General features: G+C 53.3%; 8 protein-coding genes across 8 annotated transcripts; 5 read left to right on the top strand and 3 right to left on the bottom strand.

Annotated features, from left to right (window-relative positions):
• Window positions 1-94: 94 nt before the first annotated feature.
• CTAM01_15346 (methyltransferase domain-containing protein) lies at window positions 95-1,342 on the top strand (the record flags this gene model as incomplete). Its single annotated transcript, XM_060531343.1, has 3 exons — window positions 95-428; window positions 497-519; window positions 584-1,342. 3 exons carry the CDS (start codon window positions 95-97, stop codon window positions 1,340-1,342), a joined length of 1,116 nt encoding a protein of 371 aa, XP_060374092.1.
• Window positions 1,343-2,442: 1,100 nt separating this feature from the next.
• Window positions 2,443-2,802, top strand: CTAM01_15345 (uncharacterized protein; the record flags this gene model as incomplete). Its single annotated transcript, XM_060531342.1, has 1 exon — window positions 2,443-2,802. One exon carries the CDS (start codon window positions 2,443-2,445, stop codon window positions 2,800-2,802), a length of 360 nt encoding a protein of 119 aa, XP_060374091.1.
• Window positions 2,803-3,181: 379 nt separating this feature from the next.
• Window positions 3,182-3,992, top strand: CTAM01_15344 (DJ-1/PfpI family protein; the record flags this gene model as incomplete). The annotated part of the gene is made up of 3 exons (XM_060531341.1): window positions 3,182-3,259; window positions 3,323-3,541; window positions 3,600-3,992. The coding sequence occupies 3 exons, from the start codon at window positions 3,182-3,184 to the stop codon at window positions 3,990-3,992; spliced, it is 690 nt and encodes a 229-aa protein (XP_060374090.1).
• Window positions 3,993-4,632: 640 nt separating this feature from the next.
• Window positions 4,633-10,377, bottom strand: CTAM01_15343 (PLU-1-like protein; the record flags this gene model as incomplete). The annotated part of the gene is made up of 6 exons (XM_060531340.1): window positions 4,633-5,791; window positions 5,844-8,494; window positions 8,549-8,640; window positions 8,891-9,724; window positions 9,783-9,831; window positions 9,955-10,377. 6 exons carry the CDS (start codon window positions 10,375-10,377, stop codon window positions 4,633-4,635), a joined length of 5,208 nt encoding a protein of 1,735 aa, XP_060374089.1.
• Window positions 10,378-10,874: 497 nt separating this feature from the next.
• CTAM01_15342 (uncharacterized protein) lies at window positions 10,875-11,411 on the bottom strand (the record flags this gene model as incomplete). The annotated part of the gene is made up of 2 exons (XM_060531339.1): window positions 10,875-11,137; window positions 11,258-11,411. The coding sequence occupies 2 exons, from the start codon at window positions 11,409-11,411 to the stop codon at window positions 10,875-10,877; spliced, it is 417 nt and encodes a 138-aa protein (XP_060374088.1).
• Window positions 11,412-16,817: 5,406 nt separating this feature from the next.
• On the bottom strand, window positions 16,818-18,011 carry CTAM01_15341 (GIY-YIG catalytic domain-containing protein; the record flags this gene model as incomplete). Its single annotated transcript, XM_060531338.1, has 2 exons — window positions 16,818-17,502; window positions 17,776-18,011. 2 exons carry the CDS (start codon window positions 18,009-18,011, stop codon window positions 16,818-16,820), a joined length of 921 nt encoding a protein of 306 aa, XP_060374087.1.
• A 2,564-nt stretch (window positions 18,012-20,575) lies between these two features.
• CTAM01_15340 (uncharacterized protein) lies at window positions 20,576-20,863 on the top strand (the record flags this gene model as incomplete). The annotated part of the gene is made up of 1 exon (XM_060531337.1): window positions 20,576-20,863. A coding segment is annotated over one exon (288 nt), but the record flags the coding sequence as incomplete, so codon positions are not given.
• Window positions 20,864-23,686: 2,823 nt separating this feature from the next.
• CTAM01_15339 (serine/threonine protein kinase) lies at window positions 23,687-24,694 on the top strand (the record flags this gene model as incomplete). Its single annotated transcript, XM_060531336.1, has 2 exons — window positions 23,687-23,811; window positions 23,872-24,694. The coding sequence occupies 2 exons, from the start codon at window positions 23,687-23,689 to the stop codon at window positions 24,692-24,694; spliced, it is 948 nt and encodes a 315-aa protein (XP_060374085.1).
• Window positions 24,695-25,753: the final 1,059 nt, after the last annotated feature.

The raw sequence follows: 25,753 nt of genomic DNA, 5'->3' as shown, positions 1-25,753 counted from the left end.
GCTCGCTCTGCACTTGCGACATTGTTGTTTAGCTCAGCCTCGCCTTCAGAAGTGTCGCGACTTGCAACATCTGTAGTCATTGATATAAGTGACAATGGAAGTTTCAAGTGGAACAGATGAGAGGCATGAGCCGCCGGCAGAGGGATCCAACGAACCCAACGAAGAGCAAGGCAGCCTCCGAACGGTGCAATCTACGGTTGACGATGATCGATCCAGCAGACTGACGTCGAGCGCGCTCGACGAGCTCAATGCGTCGCACATTGACAGCAGCACTTCTGTGTCGCTAAGCATCGACACAGACATCAGCGACGCCGACTCGGCCATGGGAATTGATCCTGGCCGCGCCTCTTCGTCCGCCTCGGTGGCATCGAGCGTGTATCGCTTCGTGGAAGAGTTTGGCAGGACGTATCACGCATATAAAGAAGGAAGTAAGTCTGCGCGACCGCATGCAGAAACTTACCTTTTGGAAGCGTGCTGACTGACACCTCGCCCGCAGAATACTTCCTCCCCAACGATGAGGTTTGCGAAGTCCCCTTACATGCGATACTGCCAAGCCCGTGAGTGAAACTAACACACCTCCGAGCAAGAGCAAAGCCGCCTAGACCTCCAACACGCCATCGCCCTGCGCATCTTCAACGACAAGCTCGGCCTCGCCCCCGTCTCCAATCCCCACCGCGTCCTCGACATCGGCACAGGCACCGGCATCTGGGCCATCGAGTTCGCCGACAGGTACCCGGCATCGGAGGTCCTCGGCACGGACCTGAGCCCCATCCAGCCGGAATACGTGCCGGCAAACTGCCATTTCGAAATCGACGACGCCGAGGACGAGTGGGCGTTTAGCCAGAAATTCGACTACGTCCACGGCCGTTATATGTGCACCTCCATCTTTGACCTTCCTAAACTCTTTGGGCAGATCTACGAGAACCTCAACCCGGGCGGCTGGGTCGAGTTCCAAGAGACCGTCATCGACTTCAAGGCTGTGGACGGGTCGCTCGAGGGCACGGCGCTGCGGCGGTGGAACGATCACCTCCTCGAGGGGATCCGCAAGGCCGGGCGGGACGCGCTCTCTGCCCTTGAGTACGCGCGGCACATGACGGACGCGGGGTTCCATAACGTTGAGCAGAAGAGGTTCGCGGTACCGGCGTCGCCTTGGGCGAAGGGGAGGAACCAAAAGATTTTGGGCGCCATGCAGATGACGAATAACCTTGAGGGGGTGCAGGGTATCACGATGAAGATCTTTTGCCAGGTACTGGGCTGGACCCGAGAGGACGCCGAGATGTTGCTGATGGATGTGAGGAAGGATATGGCGGATAAGAATATCCACGCGTATATCACGACGTGAGTCCTTTCTTCGCGTTTGATGGTTATCTGCTACTCGCACTGACGATGATTGATGTAGTATGTCGGTTTGGGGGCAGAGACCCCAGGAACCGGGACGGTCGGCCGTCTGAAGAGACAATGTCTGTTTTCAGGGTAGTCTTCAGGTCTCTGAGGAGGCGGAAGAAGAAATGTCCTCAAATCCGTTGCGAATTAGAGTATCCGTATGGGGGACATGCATCATATCGTGTTGAAGCTCATCTCGTTCTCGCATCGCATTGAAACTCCGCCATGTTGCGGAGTCGAAGATGAAAAAGTGTTGCTGTTAATAACTTGCCGCGACAGCTGTCGTCCAAGACGTTGGGGCAGTTGCTCAGCCTATTATGCAAACACGATTCATGTTCCGTTCGTCTCATGTAAGAGCTACCTTGGCTGAAGAATGGACGTTTGATAGTGATGTGTGAACCCAAGCCAACCAAAAACCTAGCTGCAAACACGACCTTTACCACACCTTTAGAGTATTGGTTAGAGCCTTGGTATCCTCAGGTATGTGAAGGAGTGTGCGCGCGATACACGCATACCGCGGCACCCCCGAAGTGCTATCCGTCATGCCGTCTGGCCTTGTGGATTCGAGCCGAGGCCGTCGAGTAGGTGATCCACTTCCGATGGTCCCATACCGCCGTGGAAACACTGGGAAAACCGACAAGGAAAAGGGCGGTGCTATCACTCGTGTCACTGTGCCGTTGGGTTCCGTGATGTTCATGCCAAGTTGGCCGATGGTCCGGCGAATCTGTGCCGGAAAGGGCATCAACGCCGGTGGGGAGGGGCGCATCTTGGCTCTTGCCTCCTCTCCACGCAGCGGTACGAGATACATTCATCGGCGTTACAGCGACTCGGCCCATCGGCATTAAGACTTTTTTTTATTAGACTCTTAGTAAGCCATGTCTTCGATCAACTTGCCAATTCCAATTTCCACCATGTAACGAGGGCCAACTTGATCAAAAGAGACGATCTTCTTCGTCAAACTTGTTCAAACCCCACTCGCTCTGACCGATCCATCCATTCGGCTCGTCGTATTTGCAACATGCTAACCCCAGACCCTTGACCCCCCTCCAGAATGCTCGGATGCCCCTTCTGGCAAGGCATGGAAGCAGCCGGAGAGTTTATTCGCCCGCATTGCTTTGTCACCCCGGCGTAAACACTCTGATTGACAGACATACCGCGGGCGTACGCCGCACTTCTTCGAAAAAGAAGCTGTGGAGTTCTTTCCGTGGGACCGCTGTGAAGAATTTGTTGGCGCGGGGTTATAGTCTCTCTCTTTCACTGCCAGCTTACAGACATGAGCGAGTCATACCAAGAGCCAAAGGTACACGCTGTCAGGCCCGAATTTCAACCCCGACACATGTCACTCAGTCATCATTCTGCTTTGAAGAGGGCGAAGCATATGCCAGGGGCAGAACTCAGAGAAACCCATCACTGCCGTGACGTCAACCTGACCAATTGGCGGGGTGAAGCTCTTCATGCACTCCCTCCCCCCTTTCCGCACCTTAGCCAGCACATTCCGCTTCGTGCAAGGGGGATAAGCTCAATGGCATCTCGGACAAGCTGCTTGTTTCCCAATTGTGGGGTCATGGCCTGAAGATGATTACCATGATGGCCAGACCGTCGATGGAGCTACCCATGTGTATGATGGGGATGCGACGAAACTACAAAAGAGCTAGATGCCCCGCGCAAATAAACTGTTTGGAATAGAAGCTCAGTACTCTCAACTTTGATACCCAAGATACCCTCTCAAACCAAATCAAATAACTCTTTCATCAACTCTCTATCTACCCTTTCATACACACACACAACATCATACACAATGGCTCCCAAGGTTCTCATCGTTCTCACCTCCGTCGACAAGACTGAGAAGTCTGGCAAGCCCATCGGCTGGTACTTGGTACGTTCCCATCAACCGCTGGTCTTCCCACGTCAAGTTCCGGTGAGCTAACTGTCTATCCAGCCCGAGCTCGCCCACCCGTTCGATGTTCTCAAGGAGGCCGGCGTCGAGATGACATTCGCCTCTCCCAAGGGCGGTGTCGCGCCCCTCGACCAGGCCTCTGTCGAGATGTTCGCCAGCGACCCCTCCTCCAAGAACTTCCTCGAGAACCACAAGGCCATCTGGGAAAACACCGAGAAGCTCTCCAACTTTGTCGGCCGCGCCTCCGAGTTTGACGCTATTGTATGTTTCCCCCTCAATACAATTTTACCTTGGAACCAACAGCTAACACCACAACCAGTTCTACCCCGGTGGCCACGGCCCCATGTACGACCTCGCCTTCGACGCAACCTCTCACGCCCTCATCGCCGAGTTCGCTGCCCAAAACAAGCCCGTCGCCTCAGTCTGCCACGGCCCCGCCGCCATCGTCAACGCCAAGCTCAACGACGGCACCTACCTCGTCGCCGGCAAGACCGTCACCGGCTTCTCCAACACCGAGGAGGACCAGGCCGGCTTCACCCCCGAGATGAACTTCATGCTCGAGGACCGCCTCAAGGAGAACGGCGGCAAGTACGAGCTCGCCGCCGAACCCTGGGGCGAAAAGGTAGTCGTGGACGGCATCGTCATTACTGGTCAGAACCCGGCCTCCGCTCACGGCGTCGGCAAGGCCATTGCCAAGGCTCTTGGCTTGTAAGGAAAGCCCTCTGGAAGAGAACATGTCGTATGAAATATCATGAATGGGATCTAGGGAAGGTTATATAATTATGTCAAAATTTGAAGCGTTTTTGCCAAACCACAAAGGGACCCTCTGCCAAACTCAATTGGAACACGTCAAGTTGCCTCGTGATTGCGGATTTCCTATCGCTTAGAGTATTAAGGAGTCGTTTTCTCGGGCTGACAAGAAAACACACACCATGCATCGTCAGGCCTGGGCAACTGGAAAACTCAGATCCTTGACAAATAAACTCATACGGCGCACATTGATTGTATCATTGGAGTCCAAAAGAAACAAACTACTAGTACTTTTTCCATTCGTCACTAACTTTTCTTTGACAATGCGATACACCATTACGAACGACGACTGAAACTGAGTGATGCATCTGGCACACTCGCAAACGCCCATTTCCATCTAATGCAAAGTGGTATGCCTTGATCTCCGGACACCTGATTATACAGTCCACCCATTCGATACTTTCCCCTCCTTCCTGGGGCTCCAAGAGCTTGTCCACAAACGCCAAGACATAAGAAATAAAACTCCAAGCCTTTGGTTTCAATGGCCTTTGTCGCCAATGAAGAGTTCAGAAGCTGAAGCAGGGTGGAGCAGGCCAGCAGTCCTAGTCGCCGTCGAGCAATGCATCCATGCCGTTTCGCTCACTTTCAAGGCTCTCCGCTGTGATGGGGCCATCAAAGGTCTCCTGCTTCCTCTTGACTTCGTCATCATCTTGGTTTGTAAGGTCATCAAACATCTTGTTCACAACTCGCTCATCTTCTTGTGAATGGGGCGCAACATCCCTGCCGTTGAGCATGCCAACGTCCCCTTTGAACACGTCGGGACCGAACATCTCTACTGCCCTCTTACGGCCAACTTCTGTCCGGCGCAGTATGTCAAGGGCGTGGTTCCTTCCAGCCTCGGTGTGCAGGTTAAGCCCATCTTCTTGACCCTGGAGGAGGCGTTCTTCAAGAGACATCGAAGAGTTGCCGCCGACAAGCTGGGGGCCCGGTGCACCATTAGACATGAAGAGGCCTGGGTGAAGTGTCGGAGCACTGTCAATGTCCATGGGATCATGATTGCTTCCAATGGATTGACGGCCCACATTGCCGTGGGAGGTAGAAGGAGGCGTTGCAGACGATTGTTCCGACTTCCGACTGTGGCCATGTTGAAGGCCAGGTGGCAGCACAGTTGCGCCAGACGCAGAAGTGGCAGCCGCTGCTGCAGCGGCGGCAGCGGCAGCTTCGGCATTCTGAGCCTTCCGCTTCAAGCTGGCAGCCTTGGCCTTCATGTTCTCCGGGAGGTCCTCTGCATCGTCCACCCCAAACTGCGCCAAAAGCTTTTGAAGCTTGGTCGGTCGCGGCTTCCGAGTACTCTTGGAGACCTCAAGAACCGGCGGTGCGTTTGGTGCAACAGGGCACCACTTGTGCAACTCTTGCCTGAAGAAGTTGGTCTCGTAGGCAAGCAAGATTTCAGCGCCTTCAATCTTCCGCAAGTAAAAGCGCTGGGTGTCCGCCTCAGACTCAGTGGAGACCACAGGATTGCAGTAGCCGGTGATGTGGTTTCTGAAGTCCTGAGCATTGTCGATGATCTTGGTAAGGACCTCCTCCTCCTCGGGCTGGAATGGGAGGCTGGGAATCTTATCAGACCAAGCAATGAGCTCTTCGATCTTGGGTCGCGCTGCATCTCGCGGAATCTTAACCCGCCAATCGCAAATGGGGCACGTGTACTTGTCTTCGTCCTTGACCTTGCCGCGAGCAATCTTCAGACATTTGCCGTGGTACCTAGAGACGTTAGCTAATTGAGTAGATCTTAGAAGGCCACATCAAAACATACCATTCATGACAGAGCTCGCACTCAATCATCATGCCAGCCTCCACCTTTCGGCAAATGCAAAATACCTCGCGGAACCGAGGGTCCTCCCAACGGTGCACCTTTTGGTCGGGACTGGCTTCCCTCGATGCAGGTTCGGCAGGCATGCGAGGCTTGTCATTGACAATGTCAAAGCAGTCTTGATTGCGTTCCAACACGTAGTCCATGTGGCTCTTGAGAATATGGAGCGGTGCATTGGTTTTGCCAAATAGCTTCTTACCCTCTCGCATCCAGTCCTCGTGACGTTTCTGCTCCCGCTCGAGGTCCAAAGTCCCATTGGGTTTCGAATTCAGCTCATCGAGTCGGCGCATGATCTCAGCCACCTCTGCGTACTTGGGTCGATTGCGGATGTCCCGGTCTCGTGATCTTTCAGTCAAGTCCATGATCTGACGGTGTGCCTCCCTCTGCTTGTAAAGAATCTGGTCGACAGCATTCAGGGTTTCCGCAGTGACCGGTAGGAAATTGGCCTGGACCTGCACCGATAAGGCCTCCAGCTGTGGGTAATGGATGACCTCTGCGATAATCAACTCTCTAGCCTTCTTCTCCCATTGTTGACCAGCAGTCATCTGTTCAATGTAGTAGACGAGATGATCGTTGTATGGAGCAATGTCCAATCTCTTTCCTTCGTCGATGAGCTCGCGCACCTCGTTGAGTGACATGAGGCTGTTTCGGTTGTTACGAGCCTTCTCGCCCCACTTGAGTTGTTCAAGGACTCGCGAGAGTCGGTCGACTTCTGGCGTGTCGACATTGAAAGTCCGGCCCTCCTCAAGTAGGTCTTCGATTTCGGAGAGCTCGGCGAGGTGGATCTGTTCCAGCGCTTTAGCGGCATTCTTTCGGAAGGCCTCGATGGCCTCGACCCGCTCCCTCAGCTGGGTGATCTCAGGGCAGTCAAATCCTATTTGCTCCGCCTCATTGATAAGACGGTACACGTTGGAAACATTGCGCGCATCGCGTTCCTTTTGGTCCAGCGAGTTCTTTCGGTTGTGAATGGACTTTTCGCTCTTGCGCCTGTTTTGCTGCTTCCGGATCGTGTAGTTGGTGGCCTCCTCCACCCACTCGTTGCACCGATCGACAAATTCCCGAAGCAAAGGGAGCGAGGGTAGGTCATGGGGTATTTTCTCACCCTCGTGTAGGAGATTCCGAAGAGTCTTAAGAGAAGGCATGGCCTCTTCTTCCAGAAGCTTGTCGTACTTCTCTTCCCAGGCCTCTGGCGTACGCGCCTTTTCAAGAACCTTGCCGTATGTTGCTTCAATGTCCTCCTCGGACTGTCTGTAGATGACAGCATGTCCTTCGCCGTGGAAGCGCTGGTGCTCGGTTGACTCGCAGCATGGCTGATAACCTGCGTGTGCCAGGCAAAGAATTTTGCCGGACTTGAGGCACTTGAATCTAGAGAGGTACGTAAAGGCTTTGCAATACGAGCATTGATACTCCTCTTCGGGCACGTCCGTATCGTCAATTTCAAACTTCAGAGGGCAGGAGGTGTCTTCTTTGCCAGCCAACGCACAATCGTGCAGCTGTGGCTCGAGGTGCTTTGCCACGAACTCGGTCCGGTGCGCGAACTCTCGTTTCTTGATGCGTTCGAGAGCGGGCGCAAGCCATTTTGCCGTCTGGATCGTCAAGCCGCTGTTTGTCGTACCTTCGGCGGCGGTCCACAACAACTCGTCGTGCGAGAAACATGGCTGTCTCCTGAATACTTGCAGTCTCTCCACACCGCCCAGCCCGAAGGGTTCCCAGTCACAAGGGGCAAAGTTGACAGCCTCGTTAAAGTTGAAACCATGGTTGAAGCCGGCGTGGTAAGCCTGGGGGAAGGTGATAACAAACTGACCCGCGCGCTGATCGAGTGCATAAACCCTGACGCCAGCCTTTTTCAGCTGCTCCGGGGTCAAAAGGGTGACCAGTTGGAACAAAAGGTCAGGCTGAGTCTCGAAGAGCTCAGGAACGGCTTCACGCATCGCGGCCTCGAACTTCTCGGCGTCCTCGCCCGGAATACCATACCAAGTCTTGGTTGCGCCAAAGTGCTGGTAGTTGGCAGAGTAGGCATAGTGGTCTTCGTTGTGCCAGCAGAAAGTCGAGAAGATCATGCCGACGTACACCCACGGCACGGTCATGCCAGAGATGTCTGACTTGATGTGCCTGAACAGACTTTCAGGGTGGAGAGGGAGCAGGTTGAGATTCCAGGGGTCGGTCGAATAAGGATTGTTGGGATGTCTCTCGACGGTTGGAAAGCCGGAGCCGTGAGTTGTGCAATGAATGTCGGCACCATACTCGACCTCCACAGTCTCCTCAATGTCAGCAACGAGACGCCAGAACTCAGTCTCGACGTCTTCCTCCGTGACTGGGCGATGGCAGTTGAGAACGGGGTCGAAGGGCATCTTCTTCTCAAAATAGCCCTGCTTGAAATCGGCCGCCTTCTGCTGGAATTGTTTCAAGGAATACAAGCCGCCCTCCTCAAATCCGTACTGTCCGTCGCCGACCAGACATCTCGGGCAGTTCCATTCGGAGTCGGGCTTGTGCTTAGGGGGAGGATCGAGACAGGTCCCATGGTATGCGTGGTCACAGGACTCGCAGACGATTAGGGCACCGGCTTCTTCCGCCTTGCCACACTGCTCACATTTCTGCTTCAAGTCAGTGTATTGGAAAAGAGAACGCAATGATGCCTCGTAGCTTACCTCGCCAGGAGCCAAGGCCTCATCTCGGGGAATTCTGGGCACGGAAGGACGGAACAGAGACATGTGAGATCCTGCCACGGTAGGCACAGTATCTGCAAGTCAATGTATTAGCATGTGGATAACAGCCAATCATCGTACGGCTGGTAGCAGAATCCAACGGTTGCCTCGCTCAATTGGGGAAAAGAGACTTTGAAGCCAATGGAATCCTTGTAAATTCCATGCATGTGGTTCATCGCTGCATGCGGAGCCCGCCGTGATGGTCAAGTACAGCTGGCAACGCAGCCACCAACATGGAACGATGGTGCTGGCCGGTACTTGGGGGCAATGAGGGGAAGGACTCACCTTTCTTCAGACGCTTACTCCGTCTGCTATTTCCACCGTCTCCGTCGTCCTTGTCTGTTCCAGAATCCTTCTTTGCAAGATCGAGGCTTTCACAACTGATTTGCCGTTTGAGAGCGGCTGGACCGAGATTTGAAGGCCGATAGTCGGGCGTGTTCTTTGCCGAGTTGGCTGGACTGAACGATTTCGGAGGCGGAGTACTAGCCACCTCATCCTGTTGAGCCTGAGGAGCAGGTCGATTGACACTCTTGAAGCCGGAATTTACCGCAGTAAAGCCACCCGTGTTGATGGCCTTGAAGCCCGAGGTGACAGGGGCGGGCGCGGGCGCGGGTGTCGGGGGTGCATCGGCCATAGGAGTATCTCGGTCAGCCTCCTTTTTGAGGCCATTGATGCTTGCTTGCAGGGCATCTGACGCGTGGCGGGCCGGCGAGTCGCCTCGGGCGCTCGATGGAGTATTGACGTTGGATCGTTTCATCGGAGTGACCGCTGGGCTTGGGGTGTAGGGTCCTCCATTCTCGTACTCGAGTTGCTGGTGCACTCCGGGCTTGGCGAGCCTCAAATACTCCTCGTATGGGCAAAGCCATCGCTGGTATGAGTTCTTCAATGAGGTGGACAGTGAGGACATTATCTTGCCGCTGTATCCCAAGTCACGACCGATCTCGGCCCACTTCTTCAGTTTGCAGACCTTGTCAAAGCCGCCACGAGCCTCAACGGCCTTCTTCAGACGGTACAAGTCGAGAGGCTTCTTGTCCACATACGGAAGACGATGCAGGTTACTGCCCTGCTGCTTGTGGAACTTGGCCAACGCGTCCAAGTACGAAATGTTTGCCCGGGTGCCTAGTATAATTAGCATTGCCTCCCTACAAAAAACACAAGGTGGGCATGCGTGACTGACTTCCTTCGACCGAGTTCAGCTCCTGTTTACGGGTTCTGAAATGGAATCTCTGCACAGTTCTTGGTCAGTATGAGTTCGGCTCGCAATCGAGCTGGCTGGCTGGCAGCTTCGCGACCAGGCATCGCAACAGCATCTGAGCAGGCCCTCTCGGGTGCGAACAATGAAGACGAACCTCTGTATCAATTGCAAAGTCCGGGTTCCATGAGTCGGGCGGAATGATCTTGCACAATCCGTAGTTCCTAGCTTCCGGGGAGATTTTCTTGATGTACTCCATCGGGTCCTTCCACTCCTCCTCCGTTGGGCAGTATGTGGGCGCATCCTCAAGGCCATGAGGGCGCGACTTCTTCTTGACCGGCTCCTTGATCGCTGTCGGTTGGCCCCGTCGTTCGACTGAGGTGAGTTCTAGAGGAGTGCTTCGCATCGAGCTGAGAGGAACCTGAGGGTTCGTCGGGTGGTAGCCGTTGGAGTTGACCTGGGCGGCCTTGGATTTGGCCGAGGCTGTGTTCGAGCCGACGGCTGGAGAGCCTCGCGAGCTCGCATTCCCGCTTCCCGTGCCGTTGGCAGCGGTGCCGCCGGCTGTAGGTGCAGACACCATACTGCAGATAGGGATTGCCGATAGACCTGTGGAACAGGCACAATGGCGGGTCGAGGTGAAGAACGATCGACGGTTTTCGGTTCTGTCGCAGTCACAGGTATTCGGGTAGACGGCGGATTCCGTGAGAGATCATTCGAGCGGATGTAGACGGGCGGGCTATGGATATTGTCGCATGACAGATCCTAGAGGTTGGTTTTCGCCGGTGAGAATATAGACGCGGTTCGACTGATCGACGAATTTGTTGCTTCGAGAGTCGTCACTGGATAAAGCGCATCAGACAGAGATCGGTTGCGAGGGAGAGTATGATCTGGGGGGTGAGCGGGATATGTCAGATATAATGGTGCGGTGGAAAAGCTAAAGGCTAAAGATGCGGGTGACCAACGGGGTACCTAGCGGCGACAAGCAAAGAAGCTGGGGTTTGGGGGAGGCGTTTGGTACCTACCATGTGTGGTTGCATACAATGGAAGATTGAATGGTGATGGCGCACAAGCGATATGTTACGAGCGAGAGTCTTCAGCACCTTTTGATGACCGGATTAGGAGAGGATCCGAGTCATGAGAATGAGATGTAGGAGGGAAGCTGGGGTTCGGGGGGAGGAAACGATGTGAAGTGGGAAGTGTGGATAAAGGTGAGGGAAGGGGAAGGGAAGGTGCAGGTCGGTTGTGGTGTGGATAGGAACTGAACGGCGGGCCGGGTGGACGGACATGGAAGTGGACGCAGAAGGGAAAGAACCGAATGAACGGGGAAAAGCGAGTACCTACCTTAGAAGAGATGGAGATGGCCGGCAACGTGGGAGGAAAGAGAGGGAACCTCAGGTCAGGCAAGATGCACGGGCAGGTTTGGGTTCGAGGTACCTACCTACTCCGTACCTGGAGGTAACTGAACTTGGGGTGGGCGAAAATGGGCGGAAATGGGACCTGAAGTAAATGTGCTGTGCCGGTGCGTCCAAGAAGAAAATGGCAAGGCCAGGCGCGGCAACTTGCAAGGCAGGTGCGATGCAAAGGGTGGGAGTGGACATGGGACGTGGACAACATGCATCGGCATGGCACCCGTAGTGTAGCGATAGCAGTAGCGATTGAAATATCGAGAGCTCGTGTTTTTCATTGTCTTCATTTTTTTTTCAATATTCTGACTACTTTATCTGCTCAATAAGGTACCTCTGCAAGAGTCTAAACCAGCAGCAGAAATTGAGGAAAATACATGCATCTGGTGAGAGCTAAGAGAGGAAAGCGCAGAGGGTGCGACAGGCAGGCACCGACGGGGACGGAAGTTCCACGGGTCCTGCCAAGGTACCTCAACTTGAGGAAGAAGGACGACCGTCGAACGGCAGGTGCGAGGGTGACCAAGGGCGGAACGGAAGGGACAGCTCACGTCTGTCGGTGCAAAATCCCACTACAAGTGGGTCCGAACTGGACGTCGGCCACCCACTGGAAGTACACGGTACTTCCTCAGGTGCCTCTTCCATGACGTCCACGGAGTCGCTCTCCCTCCCTCACCAACAGAAGCCTGAGCTGACAAGCATCCTGGCCTAACCACAGAAGACTGTCTGTCTACCAATATCATCGTCTGTTCCTGACGACCCCTCGAATCCATACCAGGACCATGCTAGTAACAGTCAACCAAGATCAAACCAAACGACTCTGTTGATCTGGATGCTCGGCTGGCATTACTTGACGGCCAATATGACTTTACCCTTCAAAGGGAGCGATCCATTAGTTCCCCGGCTAAGCCTCCTGCTTCCCTTTGATGACGGGCGGAAGAGAGTAGGATGCACTTGCCCTGGTGTCATTTTACGGTCTTTAGTCCGAGGTACATTGTGGTCCGACCGTCCTCAGGTACACTGGTACATGGCCCCCAATCCTGACATCCAAGTCGGTCGACATGCGACATCAGACACACACACACACACACTCGCGCGCGCTCGCACACAATTAATCGCAGCAGCGCCCGAAGACGTCGCAAATGCCGGCCCATGAATCGTTTGGTTTGGAGTGCACGGCCGCAAAACCTCCGCATCGCCCAGGGCTAGGTGAAAAGCCTGGAATTGCTCTCGATCATCGACCGAACATTCGTAACAGGGCCATCTCTCAATCGCCGTCCGACATGTCTCCAGTGATTGGCGCATTGTCATCTAGACCAGAAGGGTGCATGCAAGGCGTTGATGCATCGCCAGCGCTGTCATTCCGACATCCGAGGCTTACGTGCTTCGGATGGCATTTCGAGGCTACACTTGGCAGTACGGAATTCTGTACATGGGATTCCTCGAGAAGTCATATTGCCTTACCGAATTTGCACCATTTTGTCTCCGATTGTCCAGCCTGTGACAGTTTTGCCACTGCTGCATTTCAGTGTTGCGTCTAAACGCCTAAACTCTGCCCTGCCAGGACGGCATGCCCTGGCTAAGGTGAATGCCTGGCTTGCCTGGGTTTGAGGCAAAAGGATACAGTGCCACGGACCACGAGACTTTGCTGCACGCCCACTCTTTTCCCATGCACAAGAAACCAACATCTGATATCGCGCGCTGACTCAACAGGGGGACGCCAATATCAATCGCTTAGCGAGCCAATCACGACAGTATGACGTTGGAGAAACCCACCCTGACGTCCCAGATCGGTTCAAGGGCGAGGTTCATCCCTGCTTGCGGGGGCGGGCGCCGGACGGGCGACTCAGTTTTAGCATTTTCTGGTTGATTTTTTTTCTCCTTTGTTCTTTCCTCAGATGACCTGCACGAAATTTGACGACCACCGCGGCTTAGTCATCCGCCAACTCCTGATATCACGACTGATTATCACCAGAATGATATCTTCACGAAATGTAGTTTAAGTTAAGCTCACGTCGTGTACCTTTCTCAGAAGTAAAATCTCATATCAGGGCTCGTTGAGAAAGTAGAGAATGACAAGCAGAAATCACAACGAACTTGCGCGAACCTCGAGTCTTGAGCATGATGATAATGAGAAATGAGATGGATAAAGGAGATGGAAGTCGCTTTGCACGCTTAGGTGGCGTCAAAGACTGATTTTAAAGAGGATCTCGTGATCCCGGCAGCTTTGGCAGAATAGATTGCATATTCTTTTCACATTACCAACATGATTTTATCAAGAAGATGATTGAACAAGTCCCGCCAAGATTGTCTGTCTAGTTCCTTCCGTAGCACGTCTATTAGAGATTGTTTGGGAGGCTCCCATTTGTGACTCCATCAAGAATGACCAGTCAGCTCAGTAGACAACGTTGATCACGGGTGAATATCAAGCCAGAGGTGACGATGAGACCTACAGCAGACCCGCCATCTATCTCTAATATAGATTCTCTTCGGCCATTCATACAATTATGAAAAGAGTCTAGAGGGTTACTACCCCCAGCATTGTTGAGACACTTCACAGAAATCATGTTGAAATTCCAACATACGCGAGCAAAAAAGGAAAAAAAGTTCCTCTCAACCTGTTCTGACTATCATTAACTATCGGCCACCAAGGACTGCTAGATACCAACATTCAGAGAAACTAATTATACTTCCCTCGGTTGATCATCATCATTATGCTCATGTAAACCACCTCTTTCCTGCATCTAAAATAAAGTACGCGCAATCCAGATGGAGTAGCTATTATCCGTAGGTCAGATCGATAAGATCAGGCTGACAGTGATTTTCGCATACCTACATAATTCACGTTTCTGCCTGAAAATACTGAACTAGTCTGCTTGTTCTCCATGTCATTGCCAAAAGCCCCTTTATTAATGATTTAGATGCAGATATTTACTGCAACTGGAACAGACAACTGGACATCAACATGAAGTTTCATATGAAGTTTCATATGAAAACTAGAGTTCAAAGGTACGAGACATTGCAATGTTGCGATATAGGCACTCGTGATGGTTGGTGGTGTACCTAGACACGGAAAGTAGCATGCTGGAGACACAATTGACATTGGCCTTTTGTGAGTTCTCTTCTTCTTGAGCGAAATGGCTCACGGGAAACCACACACACAAAACTACAAGTGATTATTGCCTATGAAGATTGGCCAGATGCCGCTCTACATTCAACAACTTCCGCAAGACATAGCCTGGAGCCTGAACTCATGGTGGGCTTGCACCTTGAAGCTCACAATCTGTACCTATGCTCACGGGGTTCTCTTTGAAACCACTGTTGCGTTCATTTAATTGGGGTGGTTCGTTTGAACAGCATATTCGGAATCGTCCACGATGGCAAGAAGAACCTCCTGGCTCATACCGAGACGACTGATGTTCTCTGTACTCAGTCGCCTGGGTCTATATCAATCATTCGGAGAGTTGGACCGTGTATCTTATGCAGTTGGCGTTCCTTGGGCTTGTGGCCCGGGACTGAGCAGCTCATATCTGCAAGACACTGCTTCGCTTAAGACGTCATATGCTCCGTTAGAACGGAGAGCAAGATTCGGTTTCGGAGAGATTAAGTCTGTGTCGGGATTGCTGTCCCATCTAACGTCTACTCTTCGAGCTGCTTCATCTGCTTCTGACTGTACCTCTTCAGCTTCTTTCCAAACTCAAAGAAGCAATGGCCACAGACGAGAATCACCCCTATACTCCCAAATTCTCTAAAGCCTGGAAGACATGCCTGCCAGACATGGCTTTAAGGTCTACCGACTACGTGGACAACACCCCTTCTTTTTTAAGAGGTTCCTTCACAGCTCTGAGGTGGAGCGGGCATATGGAGCCTAGTTTGCTGCGAGGACAGTGATGCTCTACTTCGTAAGGTGGACGTGTACCAACCCGTGTACGTCTACGAAAGTGGGATGAGCTTTATGAGGCCAACGCCTCCTCAGGAGATTTCCCACCTCTTATTCTAGAGTCCAAGGGGCTCTTCTCTTGAAAAGCAGAAAGATTCAGGGGACATCACCAAGATCAGCCATTGTCATTGCAAATTTCTTGTGCATATCTCTGACTATCGATGAGATGGTGTCACGGTTCAACTCGGAGAGATGATTACTAGAGCATCGTAGTCCGGCAATGATTTAGTACGAAACCACTTGGGCATCGTCGGACTTTCGACTCTGGGTTCCCAGTCTCTCTCTCTCTCTCTCTCTCTCTCTCTCTCTATTCAGACCAGAAATATCGTATCCTGTAGCTCGCTCGCTCGATCCCATGAGAACACGTCGTACGCAGTCAAGCATACATACTGACAATAATGGCACATTCTCTTTAGTTTTGGCATGGCGAGGCCTCGCACAGAGCTTCAGAGGATTGCTAGCCAGTCATGGAGTTGATGAGGGAGAGCTCACGGCTCTTACTGATGTGAGCACGATTCCTGGCGTACTCTCACAGTTCCGGTTTCGCGGGAGCGCAGACCCAGCATCGACCAAGTCTGTAAATTACGGAGACATCAAAGTAAACTTACAAGACTGACCTCGGACACGACAATTCAATCTCGTTATTCGACCTGTAATGGTGGTTCAAGACCGATGTGGTTTCACAAACAGTGAGACTGAGATACAATCTGGCCACGGGTTGAGCAGGTTTCTTGTAGATCACATTCAATCGAACCATATCTATATGCAATACGGAAGCACGCAAAGAGCTCATAGGTAAGACATAATCCGATTTCAATTTCATGGTACAGACATCTATGCACTACTATCCCGCCAGAGCCAAGTCGGATAACGAGAATATCACAGCTACTAGGGCCTCGGCGTGGTTGCTCTCGGGCCAGATTGGCAATTTAGGCCATGCCATGGAAAACAGGACTCTGAGCTAGTCGACCCCTTTGTTGCCCATCAGGCCCATGGTTGCGGCCGCAGCTCTCGGGAGCTGGTCGCGCTGTCTTCGATGGTGGCGTCAGAGTCTACCGGTGTCGCAGATCCCCAGGCCGTCACCAGCCTCGCGCCAGCTCAGTGTCTGACCTTTTCTCGAGCCAGACATGCCGAGAAACGATGCTGGATTATCCGCGTTCATACACCGCCCGAAGCTATTTGCATCCGGCTATGTGCATCGCGTTGGGCGTAGTCTGGATGGTCAACTTTCCCGAACCAACCTCAACGGTGCGTTCCAGCACTGCTGGAGTGGGTTTCCCGAACGTTAGATTTTAGCCAGAACGCAGCGTACGCAAGAGTCAAGGCAAGCCTGCGGAGATGCACAACCCTCCAAGCTTTCCATTGAGCTTGCAGAATTGGGCAAACGTATTTGCATGCAGAATCGCTTCTAGACCAACCCTCAGAGCCCCAAGGAATGCTCGCTCTCAACACTCCGAATCGACAGTAGCCGAGATGTGAAAACGGTTCGATATTACCGCAAATGTAGAACTCCACTGGTATGACGACAATGCGAAAAATTCGACGCTGGCCGTCTGGTTCGTAGAGACCTAGGCTGACTCGCAGCATTTGGGAGAAACAGGCTTTGTGGGCCGAAAAGATGTTATCTCGCAGATGGATCTTGCAGATCCGTGTTTGACACAGAGACCCACGTGGATCTTATCAAGTCTTCGTTCGCCTCTTCTTCACTTTCAAAAGAGCCTCGACTTCTTTCGCACCCCTTTCCCGTAGTGACAATTCTTTCATCATATCGACCCACTGAATGTGGCCCCCACATTGTGGGCAACGGCCCTGAATAGGGACGACCACTTCTCGATCCTCTTCATGGTGGAGCATATGACGACTCCAGCATGAAAGATGCCCAACAGCCTCACAGGACTCGTTTGGACACACGGCGTGTAATCCCTGACCGTGAGGTAGTGCCTCTTTGCAGACTACACAGCTACCCTCTCTTTCAAAGGCGATGATGGACTGTGCTTTTTCAATGTATGGCTTCATGTGCGTGTAGTCCACAGGCAAGGCATGGATGCCCCAAGCGACGTCGTCTGAAGATGCGGCGGGGTCGGGGCCGAAGTCGGTGACTATGTTGAGGGTGTTTCGCAGAGGCTCGGTTGACTTGGTAGAGGAGGAAACCCATGCTTTGTGTACATCCTTTGCAAAGAAGTGTAGTGTAAGCGGCCACCGACGGAAGCTCGGTACTCCTAGCAGGAGCTGTAGATTGGACAATTTCGAGGAGAGGCTAGCACGAGGTCGGCGGGGACGTCCATTCTTCTTTACTCCGTTTGAGACGGTGATGCGAGACGTGGAGGGTATATGCAGAGACAAATGTGGGTTCGTCAACGCCCATCTGTTGTTCCTTTGTCAGCGTATGGTTGAGAAGGTTGATGTTGATACAGAATGTGACATCAAATCAAATCAAATCAAATCGAAATGGTGCAATATGCAAAATCTAGACATGCAGGAGAACCTGAGCATGTGCAAGCTAGGGGGGTGGAGGAGAGGAGGAGCGGGGAAACATCATCTGAAGCAGAGCACCTTGCTTGAGAGCATGCTTGGAAGCATGATAAGAGGGAAACAGCCTCAAGGTCAAGGTGGATCGTGAACGGGACGGAGATCATACTCAAACTTTAGAGCAGCAACCATGCCCGGGAAGCCGGATACCAGCCCCACTATCTCCCAGGGCCGTAGGCTTAGACGAGAAGTGCGAACAGCGCCGCCGCGGGCCTCGCCATTGTGCTGCTTCAGACGGCGCGGGGGGTTGGGCGTCGAGCCGATGTAGAGAGACGCGTGGCGTACGGTGGAACGGAGGATGTACACCGTGTAGAGGGCGGGGATGGGCTTGGACTGGACGGGCATGACTCGGCAGGGGACGGTAGACGAAGTCAGGACATGTTGTTCTGCGACGTGTTTTGGGATGGAGGGACGAGAGAGAGCGGTGCAGACTCGAGACTCAGTGCTTGTGCTGGCCGCCGGGCAGTCTAGACTCGTCTTTTGCTTATGGGCGCATACGTGGACTCGGGTTTGAGCGTGTGTCGGGGCGGTCGGGGTTGGGTCTGTGACTGAGTTTGTCCAGATAGATGGGTGTCGGACCACAGGGCGAACACTGGAGGGAGAGAGAGAAGGATAGGTATGGGTGACAGGCCGGGCCAGGCCAGGCCAGGCTTGGGCGATGCTTGAACGCCTGTGCTATTGTTGGTGAACTTCGGCGTCAGTTGTGGTGGTTCCGGGTGCTGCTGGCAATGCACCGCGGGGCGATGATACTGGACGGCGCCGCAGCGGCCAGGTGAGAGAGCGGTGTGTGAGGCGAGGCGAGGCGAGTTGCGTTCCAGGTCTGGATTCGGCTCCAAGGTTGGTTGAATTCTTGGAGGCTAACTGTAGAGAGCGATGTCGGCCGAGGGGTCGGAGACTCGGGTAACTGCAGGCTGTTGATTGAGAGCGTGGGAGAGGGCGTGGGAGCGTGGGATGGTCGCGGAGTTTGAGTAAAGTGAATCCCAAGTTTGGGGGGGAGACGGAATTTTTTTGGCGTCAGGGTGACATTCGGCCAGGGACCGACAAATTGGATCTGGTCAGGTGAGAGCACCAGGCCAGGTCGGGGGGGTTAAGAATGCAACGCAGGTCACGGTGAGACGAATTGACGTGGGTGGTGGGAGTGCAGCAGTAGCGACGGCAGCCACAGGTTACTCCAGGTTAAAAGTTGCAGTGAAGCACCGTAACACTGTAGGTAGCACGAGGGTACAGGGAAGTTGGACCAGAATGGAAGGGAGTGAGAGATGAAGGTGAGTCAAGAGATGGAAAGGGAATCGAGATTGGCCACGGGGAACGGGATGTTGTCACGACTCACGGAAGAAACAAGCAATGTACATACACGGAAAGTGTCGAAAGTGTCAAAAATTTGAGGGGGCCTACCTAGAACAATAATGTGGGATCTAATATTGATTCACTTTGGAAATCTGGATCAAATCTGTGTGTAAATTGGATGGCTGACGGCTGCATTGAAAATAGAAATGTTCGGTCGGGAGTTGAGGAGAGGCTAGTCCTGTTTGGGACACGGGGAAGGCTGTGGCTGCTCACCTGTTCTCACCTTGGGGTCTCACCTCACCTTCTTCACCTTGCTTTTTTTTTTTTTTTCCCAGTCATGTTTTTCTTGTCGGGGGATGCCAGGATGGGAGGCTTGGGCTTCCATGGGAAGGCGTGGAGGGCCAGCCGGTGACGGGAGCAGGGGGTAAGACACCGGGGAAGCTGACCCCAAGTCTTCCGCCTCGTGGTTCCTTCCGGTTGGCGGTTGCACTTGCACCTCGCACCTGCACTTTTTCGCACTTTCTGCTCCTGCCTCCTGCCGTCAGCACCAGTGAGTGCCTGCCGTTCCTGCTGTTCCTGACGATGCCTCCTGCCCTCCTGCCTCCAAAGGGAGGTACCTGTTGTCTCGTACCGTTCGTGCCTTCCCTCCCCCCAGCTGAAGTATCGTCGCCCGGCTTCGTCCCTCGTCCCCCCCCGGCTACCGGACCCTCCACCCGCCAAGGGCCCCAACATTCCCCCATGTTTTTCAATTTTAGATTCCCGTGTCGCAACATTTCGTCCCGTGATGTGCAAAAAAAATGCCACCCTCGTCAGCTGTGTAGCTCGGGGGGTGAAGCTGTCCACGATGTACTTCGTACCTTACCTTACCACCTTACCACCTTACGCATAGCTTCCCCAGCTTCCCGTCAGCTTGGGGTCACGACACACCGACACCAGCACCGACACCGACCGCGGAACTCAGCCAATGCTGCACTCCGCAACCGCAATCGTGGACCTCCAAGCTCCCAAGCTTCCCTCTAATTAATCACCTGCATGCACTCAGAACTACTCAAGCGGATGCGTGCCTGACGATACCGGTTTCAACATGAGCAAACCCCCTTCATACCGCTATTTACTTGTTATTACTCACAGAACCACCAATTTTCTGCCTGGGCACGCCTGGCTACCAAGTGTCACTCGAGAGACCAAATGCTTTCTCAGATTGCCAAGGTGTTCAAATGAAATGGGAATCGAGACGAATCGAGGGCACGAGATCTCACTGATGCTGACAAGAGCATAGATCACCTGCCATTACGAAGAGTGACGCATCCTACGTTGATTACCGAGCCACATTTGTATACTGTGGATTTCTGGTCCTCACGTATCCATCAGAACCTCGTTGGCTGTGCCAGCTAGTACCTCGCACAACACTCGGCCATACCCAAGAGCTGCGTCAGTGCAGTGACACAGCCTGTGCGACAGAAGAGAAATCGAGCAGTTGATTGACCGACCTGCGCCTGTCGGCTGCAGTTGTGCAGCTCCAGAGGTCAAGGAGCCACGCACCCCAGATGCCCGAGCAAAGATTCCCTGCTTCAACAAAAAACCAAAAGGCACCGATGGAGGCTTCCAGATACACGGAGTGAAGCACTGGAGCTGGCACTAGAGCCGTACGGAGACAAACTACGTACGGAGTGTCCTGTTCAGTCGTTCCCAGCGCACATCAGTTCGCCTCCTGCCCTACGACTCGAGACATAATCGCCGCTCAACCCGCATCCGCCGTCACAAATCCACAGAATGCCCATCAATTGGCGTCTTCGATTGGCACACAATGCCCGTGGCACGCGTGGGTTGACGCTGGTCCCTCTGCCCTCGCTGATCCGATGAGGTCTGCCACGTTCGCCTATTTCCGACTCGGGAGCGAGCAGCAGTAATACACAGTCACACTGTATGCTGGATCACCAGTGCCATTCCTCGCACCCCACGTTTTCGACTGTGCCTTCGAGAGTCTTGACCGAGTTTCCGAGACATGACAAAGCTTCCTCCCCCTTGTGCTCCGCTGCTGCGAGCGATCAGGCCTTCTGTGTAAGGAATGCATGCGCGAGTGTAGACCACAGCTGCAGCCAAGCATCTTAGCATCCAAGCCAGCAGGCTCACTGCTTCGAAGCTATGAGAGCCGAACAAACAGCCACCAAACAACACTCGTCAGCTTGTTTCCCTGGCAAAAGCCCATCGACTGTACGGCCAGAAAGCCATCAGCTTCCTCAACTGACTGGCGTAACGCTTGCGGCTTTACGGCTTTGGGCCTGCCGACCACGGCGTTGGAGGCGCTGGGATGGCTTGGGTAGTGGAATACGGGTTACGGCGTGCGGTGTGCGGCGTGCGGCTTGCTACCCACACCTCATCTCTAACTTTGGAAGTTAATCAGTCAACAACCCACCCTCTGACACTTCAGATCACCCGCCTATTCGCACCGTTAAGGCAGTCAGCCTGCAGTTGGTGTGCAGCACCGCAGCACACCATTGTGGCAGTTGATAGCCGAGCCCGATTGATTCAGAGACGACGCGGCAGCAAAGGAAGCACCAGACAAGCACACCACCCTTCGAACGGGCAATTACCTGCAGTTGCGTGACAATAGAGGCCGGATGCTCTCTAAGCTCCGCGTGCGCCCAAGACGTCTGGTCATGCTGGAATACCACCAGGCCACCTGGGCAGGCAGGCAACGGATGCAGACACATGTATCCGGCCCTTCGGTGGCAGCGACATGCCAGCCAACCAATTCACCACCTGGACACACCGATGGTCACTGAGGGTGTCCTTGTGGATTGCAAAGAAAGCCAGTCAGCACTCGCAACCTAGAGGGGTGTGGGCGCGTACCTGGGCCGGAGGAGGGGACCCCTATAATGGGATTTGGGAGCGCCTCCAAATACGGTCCATCCTTGCCGATCCCTACCTTAGGCCAAGGGTTCCAAGGTCAATCATGGAGCACACTGGATCTGGCTGGAGAAGGACTGTCACCATCGCTGTACGAGACGCCAAAAATTCCCTGTCCTAGACCTGCGATCCAGAAGCCGCACGCAGATGACCTTCCCTCCTGGGTTACCCTCAGTCTCTGTTGGTCTCTGTCGATTGCTGGGCACACAGAACAGCTTGGGACTAGGCGGCGTTTTGTCTATCTAGAAGCTGTCGACGCGCCGAGAGGGAACGACTTAGCACCAGGAGTGATCTAGACCGCAGTCTACTGTTCACGGCCGCTGCATGTTCTATGGCGATAGACCGACAGACCGACAGACCGATAGGCCACCCTCCACCAGCATTCAGTAGGTACACAGTCCGGCCCCCCTCAACCATGCACGTTTACCCTAGGAGAGGAGACGACCCGTGGGGGTGGATGAAGCAGGCGGCAGGCGGATAAGGTGAGTGTGCCGTCGCACTAAGAAAAATCTTTTTTTCCTTCTATGAAATGGTGGGTGGAGGTGCCGTGATTATTCTGGACCCGGGTGAGTGCTCCCCCCTGGCTCACTGAAAGTTGAAACTAGGAAGTTGGAGCGAACTCATTTGCCTCACCGCCGCCGCGCTCGACCCGTGGCACGCATAGCTAGCTTTGTTACGAATAGTAAGAGTAAGGTGAGCGTGGTGAGATGGTGGCAGCTGCTAAAGTCCTATTTCCAGCCCTCGAGGCCCTCGATGCCCAGCCGGCACATTCACCTGTCCGTCTGTCTGTGTGTGATCTGAGCGAGAGGAGTCAAGAGTCAAGACTATAGAGAGAGACGTATCTTTTCTATTTCCCGCGAGACTGTCCCTCGTCTCGTCTTGTCAAACACCATCTGAGATGAATCTATACTTAAAATACTGTGTTCGAATAGTGAACACGAATATTAGTACGTACCTTGCCACCCCTGCTGCTCGCTGCCAAGTCCGGCTCGCACATCCCGCTGCAATCAGAAGTCTGGACTCTTTTCGTCTTTGCTTCCCTTCCACTCACTGGAACGGTTTGGGAGAAAGCCGCTGAAGGGACTTGGGTGATCCGTGTGCCACACACACACCCAGGAAGACGAGAGAGAACGAGAGAGGAACAGTGTGACAGTGACAGGCACACAGGTTACCAGTGAGAGAGTCGGAAGTAAAAGTGCTAGTTGCTGCTAATAAGCTTGCTTCTTAGGGGGGGGGGGGGTGATACCTCACCTTCATGTACTGTGTATGCAGAGTGGTGGGGGTCCCGGTCTTCTCACATCAACACGCCCCCACCACTTCCATCACACACCACCCACTTCTTCCCACGCCACGCCACGCCCCCTGCCCTGCGGTCTGCGGCTTGCCCTTGAGGTGGTTGTCTTGGCTTTTTATTCCAAGGTACCGCCTGAAAGTACCCGACTGCCCGTTAAAGAAGCGTTGCTCCTCCGACTCAGCTTGCCTCGATTCTGTCACTCTCACTCCGACAACCAACTCGACCTACTTCGACATCGATTCGAGACCATCGATTACGCCCATCTTAGACACCTCAACCGGCTTTTGTCTAGACAAGAATTCCACCCTGATGACTGGAATCTCGTGCTAGACGCTTTCTCCACAACCTTCGATCGGGCATATATCACCTAATGACCATTATCGACCTGGTTCTTCTTCGACAGCCTCTGCAAGCTGTCACATAAAGAAGTCAACTTCGACGACGTGAACCCGCCGAAGACTATCTTATCGCAGCAACTTTTGGACAGAGATTCAATCTCTCAATCCACACACGCACACACACCAACACAATGATCCCCAGAGGTCTCACTTCCGCCTTCGGGACCCCGTCCCTCGAGATCGGCCAGATCTTGCTCGGCAACGCCAGCCGATACACCATCCAGAAGAAGATCCGTGAGGGCGTTTGGATCGCAACGTAAGCTTACTATAATCAAGCATCGTTCAGAGAGAAGCATTATACTAACAGCATTAACAGTAACCCCATGGGCAACAAGTCCATCGTCAAGGGTGTTCAGGGCATCTCCGGAGCCCAGAACGAGCACAACGTCCTCCGCAAGTTCCAGGGCAACCCTTTCCTCCGCCCCGTTATCGACGAGATCCAGCAAGATGCCCCGATGATTGTGCTCCAGCACATGGACGACCATCTTTTGAACGCTACCATCAAAAAGCCCTTGACCAACCGCGAGATTCGCTTCGTTGCCCGCGCTGTTCTTCGCGGCCTCTCCACCCTCCACAAGGATGGTTACGTTCACACCGATATCAAGCCGGACAACATTCTCGTCAACTACGCCTCGGCTTCTGAAGCCGACCCCGATCTTCGATTCTCCGACGTTCAGATCGGTGACCTGGGGGCTTCCTATTCCGTTGACTCTGACGTCGCCACCAAGGGTTTCCTCATCGGCGCTCCCATTTGGACCAGCCCTGAAGTGCTCATGGAGGTTCCCTGGGGAACTGCCAGCGATATCTGGGCCTTTGGCTCCATGATGATTGCTCTCCTCCACGGTGGCGACTACAACCCCTTCCGCCCTACCAACGCTCGCTATCACGACCGTAGCTACATTTTTGAGGTCCTTCGCCAACAGTCTCGACGCTTCGGTGCCATTCCCGAAACCTACCTCGAGCGGGCGCGTCCCGGCAAGGCTATGGCTGCCAAGGCACTGACTGTTGGCCGCAAGGTTGAGCCTCTCGACTTCCGCACCGCTTCTCACTTCATCAACCGCATCATGCGCATGGACGCCGCCGAGCGCCCTACCGCCGACCAGCTTCTCGAGGAGATGTCCGGTCTCTTCGAGGACTAGATTCTGAGATCCTCGACGATCATCCACGATTATTGGAGACGAATGAAAGACATCCCCGCAAGGGATACACAACGATTTTGTTTTTTCGTGTACCGGCAAACGGACACCAGCATTACATCAGGGGAAGAATTACAGGACAGAACTTAATGAGGATGAAAAGCGGCGGAAGCCATTGAGCTCCATTTCCTTTGTGTATTTGGGACACCTGGATACTACAGGCGGGGGTTTTGGTCATTTTCAGCAACGGCATTTGGATATCGCCTGAACGTAACTACTTAGGGATTGGGTCACACGGTCAACACGGAAAAAAGATCGCAAAGGGAAGACAGAAAAGTTACACGGGGCAACTAGGGGAAAGCGAATGTTTTTGGAGCGATGAAAAGAAACCACCCAGGCGGTACTGTACAAAGAGATAGATGCCTTAGAATGGGCCATACCACATAGACTAACAACCCATATATACAGTGGCCTCCAAGGGTGGCTCACTTTGAAACCATACACACATCCTCCGCTTGCATCAGTGATTCTCTGCTGATCAAATCTGTTTCACAATCCTTGATCTTTAGCTCAGTAGATAGGTCCGCAAAGGCCGTTTTGGGAGGATAGGTCAAGCGCTGCAAGCATAGTATTGCCTGTACGGTAGCTTCTGGCGTGAGGTCTGAAGATGATGTTTAGCATACCATGACACGCAGATTGTGCAAGTTCCAAGTCAATGAATACAACCGTCTTTAGCAAGCAAGTCTCTAGTTCCGCTGATATTGGGGATATTTGGATGTATATCCACGTTTGTCGCGCACTTGTCTCGAAGAGTTTGCCAAACCAAGGCTCAGGCCGCCATCAAGAATCATGGTTCGTGAGGTTCCTCAAAGATATCATTTCTATGACTGTCATCACCGCAATACGATTATTCCCCATCCAAGTAAATCTCGATGTAAGTCTTTTTGATTTCTACAATTTACAATCTCCGTAGCGCGTCTTGGCATCAACGCGTCTCCATGTCCTTTGAAATACTTGTACACCACGCCGGACCATCGGATCTCCTTTGCCCCTTTTACTTCC

Source organism: Colletotrichum tamarilloi (assembly GCF_030869305.1).
Source record: "Colletotrichum tamarilloi strain Tom-12 chromosome Unknown Scaffold_158.1, whole genome shotgun sequence".
NCBI lineage: Eukaryota > Fungi > Ascomycota > Sordariomycetes > Glomerellales > Glomerellaceae > Colletotrichum > Colletotrichum tamarilloi.
This window is presented reverse-complemented; position numbering and strand designations above follow the sequence as displayed.